Source organism: Talpa europaea, assembly GCF_964194135.1.
Source record: "Talpa europaea genome assembly, chromosome: 2".
Lineage (NCBI taxonomy): Eukaryota > Metazoa > Chordata > Mammalia > Eulipotyphla > Talpidae > Talpa > Talpa europaea.
This window is the reverse complement of record NC_140068.1, coordinates 35,234,164-35,249,646: the sequence shown is the minus strand read 5'-3', so window position 1 is coordinate 35,249,646 and position 15,483 is coordinate 35,234,164. Positions and strand designations below refer to the sequence as shown.

General features: G+C 36.0%; 1 protein-coding gene across 5 annotated transcripts in view; it reads right to left on the bottom strand.

The window, feature by feature from the left end:
* Positions 1–14,637, bottom strand: part of MCM9 (minichromosome maintenance 9 homologous recombination repair factor) — a gene marked incomplete at both ends in the record, with an annotated part of 55,149 nt that extends 40,512 nt beyond the window's left edge. For 3 of the 5 annotated variants that reach the window (XM_084227696.1, XM_084227698.1, XM_084227699.1), the window contains 6 exons: positions 2,320–2,439; positions 3,773–3,894; positions 5,667–5,871; positions 6,824–6,905; positions 8,762–9,078; positions 14,334–14,637. In XM_084227696.1, coding sequence (XP_084083822.1) covers positions 2,320–2,439; positions 3,773–3,894; positions 5,667–5,871; positions 6,824–6,905; positions 8,762–9,078; positions 14,334–14,637 — 1,150 coding nt within the window. Of the gene's footprint in view, positions 1–2,319; positions 2,440–3,772; positions 3,899–5,666; positions 5,872–6,823; positions 6,906–8,761; positions 9,079–14,333 lie in introns of all 5 variants that reach the window. The other 2 variants (XM_084227697.1, XM_084227700.1) reach the window with 2 other exon arrangements.
* Positions 14,638–15,483: the final 846 nt, after the last annotated feature.

Genomic DNA, 15,483 nt, shown 5'->3' with positions numbered 1-15,483 from the left:
CTAAATAAGTGAATTTGTGAAACAGTCTTGCTAAATGTTAAACTTTGAAATTTAAATTAATAAAATTATTAAAACTGTCCACTAATTAGTTCTTAGACTTTAAAAGTAAAACACGTCTGACTGTTAAAACTATGAAGAAAATTTCATTTTTGTTTAATTGCAATTAAAAGAAAATGTTAAAATATTAAAATGAAAATAAATGCAATACTTTCCCAAAAAGAGCTCAGTGATTAATATAACAGGAACAAGATACATTCTTGTTAGAAATAAAGCAAAGATAAGCCAAATTACTGGATAAAGTAATTCACTGCTGAGTTTTTATTTGGTTAATTATAGTGATCAGTATATTGACATCAAAGGATTAGATTTTTACATTAATTTCTAAATGAACAGCCAATCATCACAGAAGTTTGGCATTTAAAAACCATTACTTCTGGAGATTTTATTCTAGAAGACTTTTTAAAAATAAATGACTGAAAACAGAATTCAAACATTAGGAACTGAGAAACTAACACACAGGTTTCATTTTTTTTTTTTTTCAATTTAGCCACATTTTACAAATATCTGAATTACAGCTAGAAGATGTAAAACTTTTTTCCCCCTCTTTTCATCATAGTAAATAGTTGTGTTCTGAAGATAGGAACACACCGTGCTATATAAGACAAGTAGGTTAGAGGGAACAAGGAAATTATTGAAACTAGGACTCACTCAGGAATTCTGGAGTGCATATATATATATATATATTTCCTTTATGACCTTATATAAGGCTAAGTTTTCATGTGATTTTACTATCTAATTTTACAATTTAGGGGTTCTGGATTTATCAAGAAAATCTGTAGCAGAATTTTAAACCTATGGTTAACAAAACATTTTTTAAGTATGACCTGGTGACTATTTAACAATTTTCATGAAAGTGCACCCTATAGGGCACCTTTATTGAATGCAGTATATTCTGGTATCTTTTATTATACTTCATTTCGGAAATGCTGGTTTTGACTCACTGATTTGAATTTTATGACTCTTTAATGTGTTGAATACAATTAAGGAAGGCCAGTCTGGTCCTTTTGGTAAATGACAAGTGGCAATTTTTTTGCAGTTGAAAATTTATATTTCCTCAGCCTTTTCTCTTTCCTTTTCTCTCACACTTCGATTTTAAAAAAAGGGGTAAGTACATTTAATACAGTAAGTCAGCAAGCATTCACTTTAAAACTATCCAAATAGTCGGAAATTACTATAGGCCAAATACAACTTGGACTTACTTTTTGGCGCTCATATAATTACTTAATCCACAAATTACTTGGGAAACACCTTTTTTGTTATTTTATAGAGAACGCTAGTACAGTGGGCCATAAGATTTAAAAATGCATATGAAGTGTTTTTTATTATCATCTTCCCTCCAATATCCTGAAACTCGAGCACTCCTCTCACTTCACCAATTCCTTCTTGTCAATGCTTAATGTACTGTCCAGTTCTACTTTAAAATGCAAGTGCCCCTTAGATTGGGGCTCTCATTATGTAGGGCCATTAATGGAGCATTTGCTGCTTTATGTTTTAAAGTATAAGCTCCTCATGTGAAATATGAGTACAAACAATGGACATTAGGCTCCTCTAACAAATAATATTTGTGCAATGTGTGAAAACAAAGGCCCATTATAATAAAAACAGGAGAAATATTTTCCCAATTAAAACAATGTAAAGATACAAAAAGGGTAAGAAAACACCTTTTTAAATATTTTTTTTCCTAAAGTCACTATGAAATCTCAGGTTTCTTATCGGCAAAGCTTTTAAACATATTGAAGAATCATTACAATATATGAAATGAAGTTCCACATTGCAACGATGAAAGTATGCATTCCATATACTAAAACAAATTTTCTAAGTATTTTCAGTAGGGGCTACTATTTTCCATGAAATTTATTACCATCCAAATACTTTAAGCTCTATGTCATCTAACTACTTTTGTAAAGTGAGATTTTCCCCCTATTTATTTCAACATTGTTTGCTATCTTCATAAAATGCCAAATGATGTATAACTCTTTCCTACGTAAGTATGTGAGATGATAATCATAGGAGTCTAATACAAGGATCATTCAAACCTTAGATGTTAAGAGATATATAGCATAAGATTTTGGAGAACAAGTTTAGATACAACTTTTAAAATATTTTCTTAGAACTAAAAATACATACCCTTCAATTTCTGCCAGTAACTCAGTAGTTAACTTGAAATTTCTCGTACTTTAGCTACTTTTGCATAGGGAAAAATAAAATGTTTGGCTACTATAGTAATGTTAAATTAATTGCAATTGTCACATAAAATACCTGCACTAGTAGATCCAATTCCTGTGGTAAGCACAGACCTTGGTGTAATCTTTGCCGCGTATTTGAGGAATTGAGATTTCCCTGTGCCAGGATCCCCAACCAATAAAAGATGAGATTCGCCTAGAAAAAAGTAAATATGTGGGGTTTTATAATCTCTATGAAAAGATTCTTTAGCAAAAGTAATTAAAAGAAAATTCTATATTACATAGTGTTTGTTATATAATCTTATTTAAGGTCATTCACCGAAGAATCTAACTAGAAAATTTTGAGAAAAATTATGTTATAAATAACAATTATTAATTGATTTCTGTTTATGACATTTCAAAATTAAATTCTAATGATAGATAATGGGCTATATCCAGATGTTTATTTAACATTTAAAAAATTTTAACTTACAAAGTTCCTGATTTTATTTAATCTACTTTTTAATACCAAACAACTATGATTAAATATTTCCATACAAGCCACACAAGTGTTTTATTTAAGCACTTTTAAGTGTTCAGGACTTATAAGTATCAAAACATTTTATGTGAACTTTAGTAGTTTAATGAAGTATCTATTTTAAAGTGCTCTTATTTTTCAAATACAACAAGTGAACATATGAATATCCTGTGATACGTACCATCTCACCAAATTTCTTCAGTGCCAGTTTAGTATTTTTAAAATATATTAATAAGACAATCTTATTTAAGTTCAACATATAGCAGATGCTTTGCAAACAGTACATGATCAAAACATAATACATGTAAACCTTATTGTGTTACTATTCTACTATTGTTTTAGAGTCCCTATGAACTGTATGATTTACAATAATATCCTTTTAATCTTTTGGTTTAGTGTTTAGTTATTTGTATTGCCTTGCTGAGGGCCATATGTAAACTTACTTTATGCCAGATTCAGGTCATCTAAGTGTTAGCTACACAAAACCCCCCCAAACCCCAAAACTTCCATTTGGAAATAATTACACACTTATAGTAATCTGAATGTGTGACCTACGGCAGTACCTCATGGCAGATGGCACATTTGCTCTACCTACCAGAGGAAAGTGAATCAGCAGGCAGATGACTGAGCAGCAGTCAGAGAGAAACACTGACAGTCACAGATGGAGAGATGCTGCTTGAAGACATTAAAAAGTACTTTCTAATCTTTTCCTCTTGGAGAGATGGGGGATCCAATAAAAAACATAGACAGTAGTAGAAATGTAAAGATTTTATTTTGTTGCACCCTGATAGGCTGGAACAAAATTATAGACACATTGAAAAACAGAATTTATTTTAGTCTTTGGAAATTCTTAGCTCTTGATATAGTGATACTGGACTAGAAGCAGACAACTGTCAGCTTTAAAATTACATTTGGAGAATAAAACTCACAAGCAATTTTTATGCAGAAAAGAAAAATTACAGCTTTCCTGGTATATGTTAACATTTCTCAAAATTTTCAAATAGGTACTAACCTCTGACCCGTGTTCCTGTAGCATCTGTCCTTTGAATCCCACCAGCCAGCACCATGGCCACAGCAAGCTTTACTAGATACATCCCAAAAACTTGAGGGCACAAACTGGCCAATATTTCATTTCTTCCTAGGAAAAGCAGAATGTCCAGTTACCAATAATTATCAAGAAATCCTAACCGGAATTTCCCTTTATCCTAACTGATCATCTTCTGTCAATATTCCCCTCCCCCACCACCTATAATAATCATGAGGACCATTCCAAAAGACTAAAAGCAATTAATACTTTGTTTAGGTCCTAAAAATTCTTTACCCATTAATGTCATGAAATGGAAAGTCTGCTTTTTTACTTACAGTAATTTGTCTCTATAAATTACTCCATTGTCTAAACAAAAGGTACTCAATCTCAGAAACAATGGGTGAAGCTAACTGCAGGAGCCAAAAGTCTTCAATACAATACAGATGTCTGGAGCTCGTGGGATTCTCAAGAGGCATAAGAGAAGGCAAATCAATCTACCCTGCAAGTCAGTTCACCATTTGCTTTAAGTAGTTTTGGCAAATTCTGTTTTATCTAGAATAAGTTATAGGGTATTAAGACAACTATATATAAACTCTAGCAATCAAGCTGGACATCTTGGGGACTTCTGATCAGGTGGTTTAAGAAGAACAATACAGTTTTCAGAAATGTTAAAACACCGAATTTGAGAACCTGCATATCCCATTCATGAGTAAGTAGGTACTCCATGTGTTCATTGGCCTAATCAACCAATAGATGCTCTTAGAACCTATGACATTCTATCACAACAAATCCTTCTTGAATCTGTCATAACTTAGTCAGAATTCATTACCATGATAATACTCTGTGTATCTACAATAATATTACTGGAAATTAATGTTACATATTGGTAACTAATTTGCATGTATCAGTACTTCTTTTTCTGAGTCTGCACTCCTATTTCTGTAATAGCCCTTTTGAGGAGGAAAATAATCATACAACTACTTGTTAGCTGATGAATCCAGTTCTAGCAGCTTTCCTACCAAACCATCAATGGGAACGAAAGTCCCTTCATTCTATAATTAATGGGTCAATGAGTAAGGCTACTTACTATAATGAATCAAAATTGACTCAGTGGCCACAAATTATGGTGATATCACCTGGTATGGCAGAAGTGGTGAAGATAAAAAATCTTTTAGTAAAAAGTGGACCATAAAGGATAATTCATAAATCCTGGAGGGTGAGGGGAGTCTCTCCTGGAAGGCAAGGGGGCTGGAGGAGGCAGCCCGGTGCCTGGGCCAGCTTAGCCCAGGAAGAATTGGGAGAGGGATGTAGTGTAGCAAAAAAACCACTCTATTAACCCCAACACTGATATTTTAATTTATGTTACATCTTAGTCTCATGGTCAAAATTTTTGCTATGATTACAAAGCTTTATCTTTTGCATCTTTGTATATAATTTTCTCATTTCTACTTACTCTGAACTTTGAAATCTTCAGCTAAAATACTGTGATGTTTTTATTATCTAAGGTATCAGAAAAGAAATACAGCTTTACTAGGATTAGGTTTCAAAATAAGAAGAGTTATGCATATTTAAGGAGGAGCCATATTTAATTGGTAAAGAAGGTAGAAGACTCAGACTATTTTGGCAGCTTAAGAGATACTGAAATAATAGTTGGAAATGGAAAATCTCTCTGAAATTTAGCCTTGATTTTCTAAGATCTCTGCGTAGCAATGACTATCCCCAAAAAGGAATTAAAAGAGAGACTACTAGAGGCAACAATACTACCTTCCTTTGAACTCAGCCACTGTATTTGCATCATGTAAGACTGCCCCCAGTCACAAACAAAATATTTACTGAAGGAAATGCCATTAAACATTACCAGCTATACAGCCTTAAACACAAACCTGCAAAGGGATCACTCTTATAGTATTCCCAAAAATCTTCAAATTCCTTTCGGACCTCTTCATCCATGATGATCCCTGCAGACTGTTCATTATTTACTTGGATATAATTGGCTTTCAGGACTATCTCCACTTCACAGCGCACATCTTGCTGAAAGGGTTTCCAACGTTGCATTACCACTCCATAAATAGTGAGGTCATCGCCTAAGGAAAAAGCACCAAGTGAGTCCAGCAGTAACAAAGGACCAGAAATGAGAAATAAATCATTCTCCCACCAGGGTTTAGAAATAATTTGGGACAAAGAACTCCACAAAGTCCTGATCTATTCATTTATTTATTTTTGTTGGCATTGTATTTTTATTTTGATGGCTAGAAACTAAGTCTGCATGTTTTCTTAATTTGTCAAATGATAATCATAGCAAACTATTGTTCTTCACTGGGAAAACAGTTTACTGGATGATTTATTCATCATTATTAGTTCACATTTAAACAAGAGGTAAACTGTAGCCAGAAGGTTCAACTATATTGGTGTCAGGAAGTAAGACAATTTCTGACAACCGATAGTAGAGTTTCTTATATATAAATTTTCACTTTCTACATTTGTTAATATTTTACCCATTGCCTTTTTTTTAAAAAAAGAATTAAGTAAGAAATGAATGAATATCTGGTCTACTTCAAAGCTCCTGTCCATAAACTGAAAGTACAAGTTACAGCCTTGCTTGTTCCCTTCTTGGTTAGGTCCTTCTAACCTGAGCAAAACTCACCCAACCTGGTGGGCAGAATAACTTTTACAGATTTTCCTTTGAGGCTTTGGATAGTTTATAGATACAATTTCCAAATACTGACATCTATACTTATTATTACATAACATTCAATGTATCAGTAAGTATATATGAATAGCATTCACTATTTTAGTACTGGAGAAAAGGGGAATTAAAAAAAAAAAAAGACAATCCCAGCCCCATAGATTTCACTGCTTTCCTGCTCTTACTTCTGACCTCCATGCTAGGCTCTGTCCTCAAAGTGAGCAACTAAGTCTCCACCCTCACTTGACAATGATTTTGAGAAATCAAAATTTGTTGAGAAAACAAAACATGACTTTTCCTAACTAATACTTTAGGATCTCCTATATAAGCTAACAAAAGTTAATTCTTACCAGATTTGCAATTGTCTACTAAGTCATCTTCTAGGATAACTTTCATAGATCGTGGAATACTTCCAACAGATAGCCTCTGAACCTAGCAAGGAAAAGAAAACATTACAGAGTATGCTTAAATATACACAAAGTATTCAGAAGCCTAGCAGTTCTTGAAATTAGTTTTTATTTCTCCAGTATCATACAATTAAATTCTGATGGTGATTTATGGACCTTTAAGAGAATTGTGCTACTATAAGCTTAAGAATTGACTAAAACTAGAGTAAGATAAAAACAATGGGGAAAATATCTCCAAATATAATCTAGTTTGTAGATGGTCACAATTAACATGCTCTAACTAGTAAACATAGTAACAAAGTTACTTACCTAGAAAAGAGGCAATTTTTTTGTTTTTTTTGTTTTTTTTTTTGGTGGGACCCTCGCCGGCGGCCACCGGTGCTGCAGAGGCTGCGGGCAGCCTCGCACCCCAGCGCTCAACCGCTGCGCCACCAGGGGAGGCCTGAGGCAATTTTTTTCCTGTTTTCATAATCTAAGGCCTAGCAAGAATCACTTTATTTCTTAGAAACAGAACTCTGGTTCTAGTTTTACTCCATATGGACATGTGCCCAGGAAAAAAACTCTTCTAGGTTCCATTGCATCTAGATGTGGTCATCTATAATATTCTGACCAGTAAGTTATAAGCAGATACATAGGAAACCTGAGAGAAACTGCTTAAATAGAAACTTGGGTTAGCTGACAGATGCTTTTGCCCATCCCTTTTTATCGCCTGTTCTTTGAGTAAGACACAAATATGAATGAAGCTGTAACCACCATTCTCATCCATACCCAATCATAGCATTGGAGTCATGTGTTAAGAATGGTGTTCATATGTCTGAGTTCTCAACAATGAGGAATCTATGTGCTAGTCTCAGACTATCTCCTGCTTAATTTATTTATGCATACCAGAGCTAGGGCACAGGCCAGGGGGGTGAGAGAATTCACCAGAAACAGAGTGGGGAATAGAACAGCAGACTGACTGAAATACACTGCTGAGGGGAGCAGCGGGCACCACAGGAGAGGTTTGCTGTGCCATAAGGATTGCTCCCTGACTGGCGGGGAATTGACTGAACTCGTGCTGCAGAGGCTGTGGATTGCTTCATAGTGCAGTGCTTAACCCCTTGGGCCATCAGGGAGGCCCTTCCTACTTATTTCAAATGAAAGAGGAAACTTTTGCTTTTAAGCTGCAAGTAAAGGAAAATTAGGCTCACTCTCATTTGTTAAAATGTTCATGTATATGCCTAATTTGGCATAGCAAATAAAATTGGGTCAAAACCCCACATCCTGCCTACTCCAATATTTTACCAGTTAAACTCATTTAATTTTCTCCTATCTCTTAGTTAAGAATAGCTAATCTGAACTACTTACTTTAATTTTAACATAAGTAATTCCACAACACTCTTGCCAGTGTTCTTATAAAGAGATGACTATTTCATGGTTTCTAAAAATTGTAAGTTGATCTCCCATAATGTGATGACATAACTTCTATTTAAATGTATTATGTGGGGCCTCCCCGGTGGCGCAGTGGTTGAGAGCTGGGTTGCGAAGCTGCCCACAGCCTCTGCAGCACCAGTTTGATTCCCGGCCACTGGGTGAGGGTCCCACATGGTGCGCAGACCTCTCCTGCCACCTGCTGCTCCCCTCAGCAATGTACTTCATCACTCTGTCTGTTCTACTCTCCGCTCTGGCTCTGGTGAATTCTCTCACCCTCCCATGCCTCTGACTGTACCTAGCGCTTGTATAAATAAAAAAATAAATAAATCTTTAAAAAAAAAAAAAAAGAGTACTATGACTCTTTAAAAAAAAAAAATGTATTATGTGTTCCCTAGTCCTAGCAACTTGCCCACAGCTATAAAACACTTCTTCAAATTTGTTATTTTTCTCATTTATTTGAACATTTACCTGTTCCTGAATTTTGATTTCCTGGTAATCTCTACACTTGGTTGCAGATGAAGACAAGCCTGAGAGACAAGTAAATTTTGAAGAATCACAGCTCTCCATGCTGGGACATGAAGATGGTCGGCAGAAAGTATAATACTGCTCAAAGTCAGCCTTGACCACAAATACATGCTTGCATTTGTTGCACATATAATCCCGCTCAAACTCCAGGACCTTCACCAGACTTGTTTGAATCACTGTCCCAGTGACAGATAAAAAGTGTCCTACATCCTTGGTTTTAGGGATGTGCTCTCTTACCAGCTCAGGACAGACAGGCAAACCTGATGAAAACAAAACCCAAAAAAAACAGAACACATCAACTTATACCTTTGGATTTATCTCTATGAAATATGTTCTCACATTCCTGAAGGAAAAAAAAATAAAATTTCACCTAAAAACCTTTGTGTTTTACTTAAGAAATCAGAACTCAAGAAGATAGAAAAGCATTTCAAATAATAATTACCAATGGATACATTAAAAGTTTATATCTAGATGATATAATAACCACGATTTTAAAAAGGATTAATTCTCACAATAAGGCTATTTCAGTAGGATCTAAGTATAGTATATAGTTATTACCACATTCAACAAAGAATACTGCCATGTATTAAAGCATAAAGTGATAAAGCAACACTTTATCTTTTAAAGCCTATGCGTTTCACCATTAATAAACAGGCAACTGAAAATTGCAAATTGCCAAAGAAAATTCTTTTGTGGAAATGCCCTTTGTCAAGTTTGACATTGGAGCAGAGAGATGATGGCTGTGAAGGTCCAAGGCTAACAGGTTTACCTAGGTACAAATGTTCATGTCTCATGGTCAATTGTTTTGTCCAAAACCTGACAAGTATGCATACTGAAGACAGCTATAGAATTTGTCAAGTTCATGAGAAATAACCATAATAGGTATGATTATACTTGGAAGCCTAATAAAAACAATGATAAAAATAATGATGATGATAATCAGAAGACAGTCTGGGAAGCATGTAAATTTTTTAAGAAAGCAAATTAGTCAAATGAACTGAATGTTTAAGGCACCAAGCTACAGTAATCTGGTGTTACAAATCTACAGACAGACTTGAATTTTCTGTTGTTGGCTGAGCTCTATCCTCATTCACTGTGTATTGTATAAACAAACGAGGCACTGCCAACATTTACCACCAAGACTCCTTTTTCTATGCTTCCAATGCTGACTTGCCCACTTTCTGATGGACTGTTTCTTACTTATATTAATTCAGGTTACATCACATTTTGCCAATAAGGGAACCATACTTTTGCTTAGGATGATTTTTGCATGTGTTGACTTTACAGTTTAACTCAGAAAACAAACTGATTTCTCTTATTTCCACATTCCTGGGAAATACTTCAATGAAACATTTGGGGGCTGAGAAATGCTGTATCACATGTACAGAAACAGACAGAGGTTAGGGCAGAATTAAAGAAGTGATTTTAACTATCAGAAGAAAATCCACTATTCATTTTTCATTTTTGATCCTTTGTTAAATTAGTTGTAGGTAACTAAATGTTAACTACCAAAAACATACCAGTATTTCCAGTTATACCAAGTAAAAGCTATACTAACAACCAAGAGCTTTTCATTTAAAGAAAATGAAAGAACTTGTATTATATATGTTTGAGAGGTACAACATCATTTTATTTCATACACTAGAATGTTATCTTCCTTTTGCTCCCTACATGAATACTTTTCTTAAAATATTGAGATAAAAATTTATATACCATAAATTTACTCCTTTTTAAGTATATAATCGAGTGGTTTTTAATATAATTTTATAAATAATATAAATAATTTTATAAATAATTAATACTATATTTATTTATACTATAAATTTATTTATACTATAAATTTATTTATACTATAAATACTATAAATAATTTCAGATTATTTTTATTACTTCAAAAAGAAATGCTATACCTAGTAGCAGTTATTCCCCATGTCCCCTAAGCCCTTGCCTCTGGCAGTCACTAAGTTTTATTTTCTGTCTTTTTTGCTAAATAAATTTTTTAGCAAAAAGTGGTCTTTGGTGTCTGGTGTCTTTCACTTTGAACAAAGTTTTCAAGATTCATCTATGTTGTAAAATGTATAAGCACTTCATTCCTTTTCATGTCTGAACATTCTGCTATATGGATATACTATATTTATTCATCAGCTGATGGACACTTTGGTTGGTTGTCTCTACATTTTTTGGCAATTGTGAATAATACCAAAACAAACATTTGTGTCTATTTTTGTTTGAATATTTGTTTATAATAATCTTGGGCACACAGCTAGGAGTAGAACTGTTGAGTCATATAGTTAAATACACTTTTTTTTTTTAAAGATTTATTTTTAGGGCCTCCTCGGTGGCGCAGCGGTTGAGCGCTGGGTTGCGAAGCTGCCCGCAGCCTCTGCAGTCCTGGTTCGAACCCCGGCTGCTCCCAGGCCACCAGAGGAGGGTCCCACATGGCGCGCAGACCTCTCCTGCCGCCCACTGCTTCCCTCAGCAGTGTACTTCAGTCCTTCTGCCTGTTCTGCTCCCCGTTCTGGCTCTGGTGAATTCTCTCCCCCTCCCGCACTAATGACTGTACCCAATACTTGAATAAATAAATAAATCTTTAAAAAAAAAGATTTATTTTTATTTATGTATTTATACAAGCACTGGGTACAGTCAGAAGCGCAGGAGGGTGAGAGACTTCACCAGAGCCAGAGTGGGGAGCAGAGCAGGCAGAAGGACCGAAGTACACTGCTGAGGGGAGCAGCAGACTGCAGGAGAAGTCTGCTGGGGATCGAACCGGCGATGCAGAGGCTGCGGGCAGCTTCGCAACCCAGCGCTCAACTGCTGCGCCACCGGGGAGGCCCTAGTTAAATACACTTTTAAAAATAATTTTATTTTTGTATTTGCAGAGTCACTAAGAGTTTGCTATGTAAGTATACAAATGGAAACTTAAGTGGGAATTAGGGTTATAAACACAATTTGCTTCTAGAAGTATAAACAAAATTTACCAATAATTATCTTTTTTTTTTTTTAAACATTTATTTATTTATTTATTTATACAAGCACTGGGTACAGTCAGAAGCATGGGAGGGCGAGAGAATTCACCAGAGCCAGAGCGGGGAGCAGAGCAGGCAGAAGGACCGAAGTACACTGCTGAGGGGAGCAGCGGGCGGCAGGAGAGGTCTGCGCGCCATGTGGGACCCTCCTCTGGTGGCCGGGGAGCAGCCGGGATCGAACCGGCGCTGCAGATGCTGCGGGGCAGCTTCGCAACCCAGCGCTCAACCGCTGCGCCACCGGGGAGGCCCTACCAATAATTATCTTTAAGAAAGGTGAGACAGCTAAAAAGGCTGGTAGGGAAAAAATGGGTTAAGAGAACTGATTTTAACAATAATTTCCTTGAATTTTTTGGAAATGTCTATTCTTTCTTTCATGGCCCCTAAAAAACATATCATTTTTACAATCCAATTCTACTTCTTTAGTTCCATTCTGCTTCAAAAGCAAATCCATGGTTCAGTCTACTGATATATATTCATGTATACAAACTTAAGAAAAAAATAAGATCTTTCTTTCAGAAAGAGCTGTGTAACTTTACTATCATGCATAACCACAGAATGCCCAGTAAACCCACAGTGTATTCAGAGACTTTGGATTTTCAATATGATGAAGTCCCATATATAACTGATGAAGTATTGTATAACTATTTAGATACATACTTGCTATTTTGGACTTAAATTTTCATTTAAAAACAAAGCTATATGTAATTTTTTTTGTTGGGTTATTTTTTTCTAGGAAGCAATTTTTAATTTGATAGTGTTTCTTACTGTGAAGAGCAATTTAGAAAGGAAGACTAAAACATCATATTCCCCATTGCTTCTACAGTAACCCAGGCAAGAAATAATGAAAGCCTGTATGCAAATGTTTGCTTATAATCCTTCCATGGGTCTCCACAGACTGAACAATAAGGAACAAAATCTGGATTAGACAACAGGGCTTTTTTGTGGCTTTCATACTAAGCCTTCTTAGCACTCAAACATTTTACATATAGTGTCCTTTTTAGACAACACTCTTTCCCTCTATAAAATGCCCACTCTTAGCAGCGATACAAGAATCAAGAATATAGATTCTGGAGCTAGAATGCCTGCATTTGAGTCGTAGCTCTATCGTTTATTGTGTGACCCTGGCCAAACTGTAACCTCTCAGATTTCCTTTCTGTAAAATGACAGTAACAACAAAACTACCTCATATGATCATATGATTAAAAGAATTCGTGGGCCTCCCCGGTGGCGCAGTGGTTGAGCGCTGGGTTGAGAAGCTGCCCACAGCCTCTGCAGCGCCGGTTCGATCCCCGGCTGCTCCCCGGCCACTGGAGGAGGGTCCCACATGGCGCGCAGACCTCTCCTGCCGCCCGCTGCTCCCCTCAGCAGTGTACTTCGGTCCTTCTGCCTGCTCTGCTCCCTGCTCTGGCTCTGGTGAATTCTCTCACCCTCCCGTGCTTCTGACTGTACCCAGTACTTGCATAAATAAATAAATAAATAAATCTTAAAAAAAAAAAAAAAAAGAATTCGTATATGTAAAGTTCCTTAGGACAGCTCCTATCATAAAGCAAGCACCATTAAACCATTTGTTCCTATATGTAATATTTTTCCTTCTTGAAAGTTCAGCTTAGGGGGGTCTCCATGGTGGTGCAAGGGTTAAGACGCAATCTATGAAGCTATCTGCAGCCACTGTAGCATGAGTTGGATCCCCGGCCAGCCAGGGAGCTACCCACATGGCGCAGCAGACCTTTCCTGACTTGCCCCGCTGCTCCCCTCAGCAGTGTATTTCAGTCTGCCTGCCTGTTCTGTGTCCTACTCTGTCTCTGGTGAATCCTCTCACCCCCCCACAACTCTGGCCTGTACCCCAGTTCTTGTATGCATAAATAAATAAATCTTTAAAAAAATATTTAGATGCTTCATCTGACACTATTTAAACCAAAAGTTACTGGGTAACTAGAGGTGGTCAGCACAATGCTAAGCTTGAGATGCTAAAAAAAAAAAAAAAAATTTCTAAAATAGTTTTGAAGATTACACGGTAACATCTACCACTTTTCTAATTCTTTATATTATCAAGTATTTTATAATGTGAGTATAAAAGGACTTGTGGGCATATATACACCACTTGGTAACTGTTTAACTATATAGCTGTCTACCCTATTGGTAACAGTCGCAAAGCCTCATAAAGCTGCTTTAAATTACAATTTTATACACACATGTAAATGTATTTATACGTATACACAATATACAGTAGCTTCCACACAATCTCTTGCCTTAGTTGGTATGCCTAATAACCTAACCCAGCCTTTTCGATAACCAGAGAGAACAGTAGGAAATCATTATTCTGTTCTAAAAGTGACATCAATTACACAATAGATTATGAAATTATTCTGTTCTAAAAGTGACATCAATTACAATTAATTTTAGGTACAGACATCAAAAACATACTTTTAAATATAGACACCAAAATCTTCCCAGAAAATAACATGGCAGTAAAATCTTTAAGTGACTTACCTGATATCCTGGCATGAAGATTCTGTTTCAAGGAGAAATCCTCAGGCTGAGAAAGAGACTGGAGAAGTGTCAAGGCTGATCTTTGAAGAGCACTATCAAAAATAGTGAGTACTTCATTGGGGCATGCATTGAAATATTCCCCAATTTCCATGTTGGTCTCAAAAAGGGTCATGGCATTAACCACAACTGAATAATGAGCATCTTCATCTTTTTCCTTCAAGATTAGAAGAATGTCGTTCTTATGGTATTCTGAGACATATGACTCAAACACTTGACCAACTAGTGTAACTTGATCGCTATTCATCTTGAATGAAGGTAACTAAAGAAAAAGAAAGAACAGTATTTTACTTTTGGTATTGTAGACTTACAAACCAAAATCTTAACAAAAAAACTGTTTGGTTGTAATTCATTCTTTGTAATTTATTTGTCATTAAAGTAATATTGCATTATAGCATTACTTAAGTTTCAGGTGTGCACCATTGAAAACCAACACGTATATACTGTATTAAGTTCACCATTTCATTCTGACTTTGGCCACACTATATCAAAGTATTACCTAAATTCCAATCTTAATTTGAGCTGAAATTATGTGTTACAGTCATAGCCCTCTCCACCTGGCCATTCACAAGAGGTTTCCTCCAGTGCTTCATCAGACACACAACTGAGCAACATTTCAAACTGTAAGGGATGTAGTATGGCAAGCAGAGGGGGCACACAACCGCTTTCCACAAAGTGGCATGCTGGCCAGCTCCACTTTTGGCCAATCTCTGCTTGCAGTGAAGGACTTCTCTCTCTTTCCTAAAATTCTTCTGGTCAATAGTCAAGCCTTCATTCTGGTTGATGGTCTGTTGCCCATTTGCACGTTCATTGGCAGGGGTATGGAAGTTGGTGGTAATACTGATAATGCTTCCTTTGCGTATGATTTTGCTTCTTCACGTTAACGTTTGTTGTTCTGCATTTTTGCATCCCTCCACCAGTGATAGGCAAATAATTTATTTTTTAACATTTATTTTTATTTATTTATGCATATGAGAACTGGAGTATAAAAAAAAGAACTGGGGTATAGGCCAGAGAAGGAGGGGGAAAGACGAGGATTCACCAGAGACAAGAGTGGGGAGAACAGGCAGATCTACTGAAATACACTGCTGGG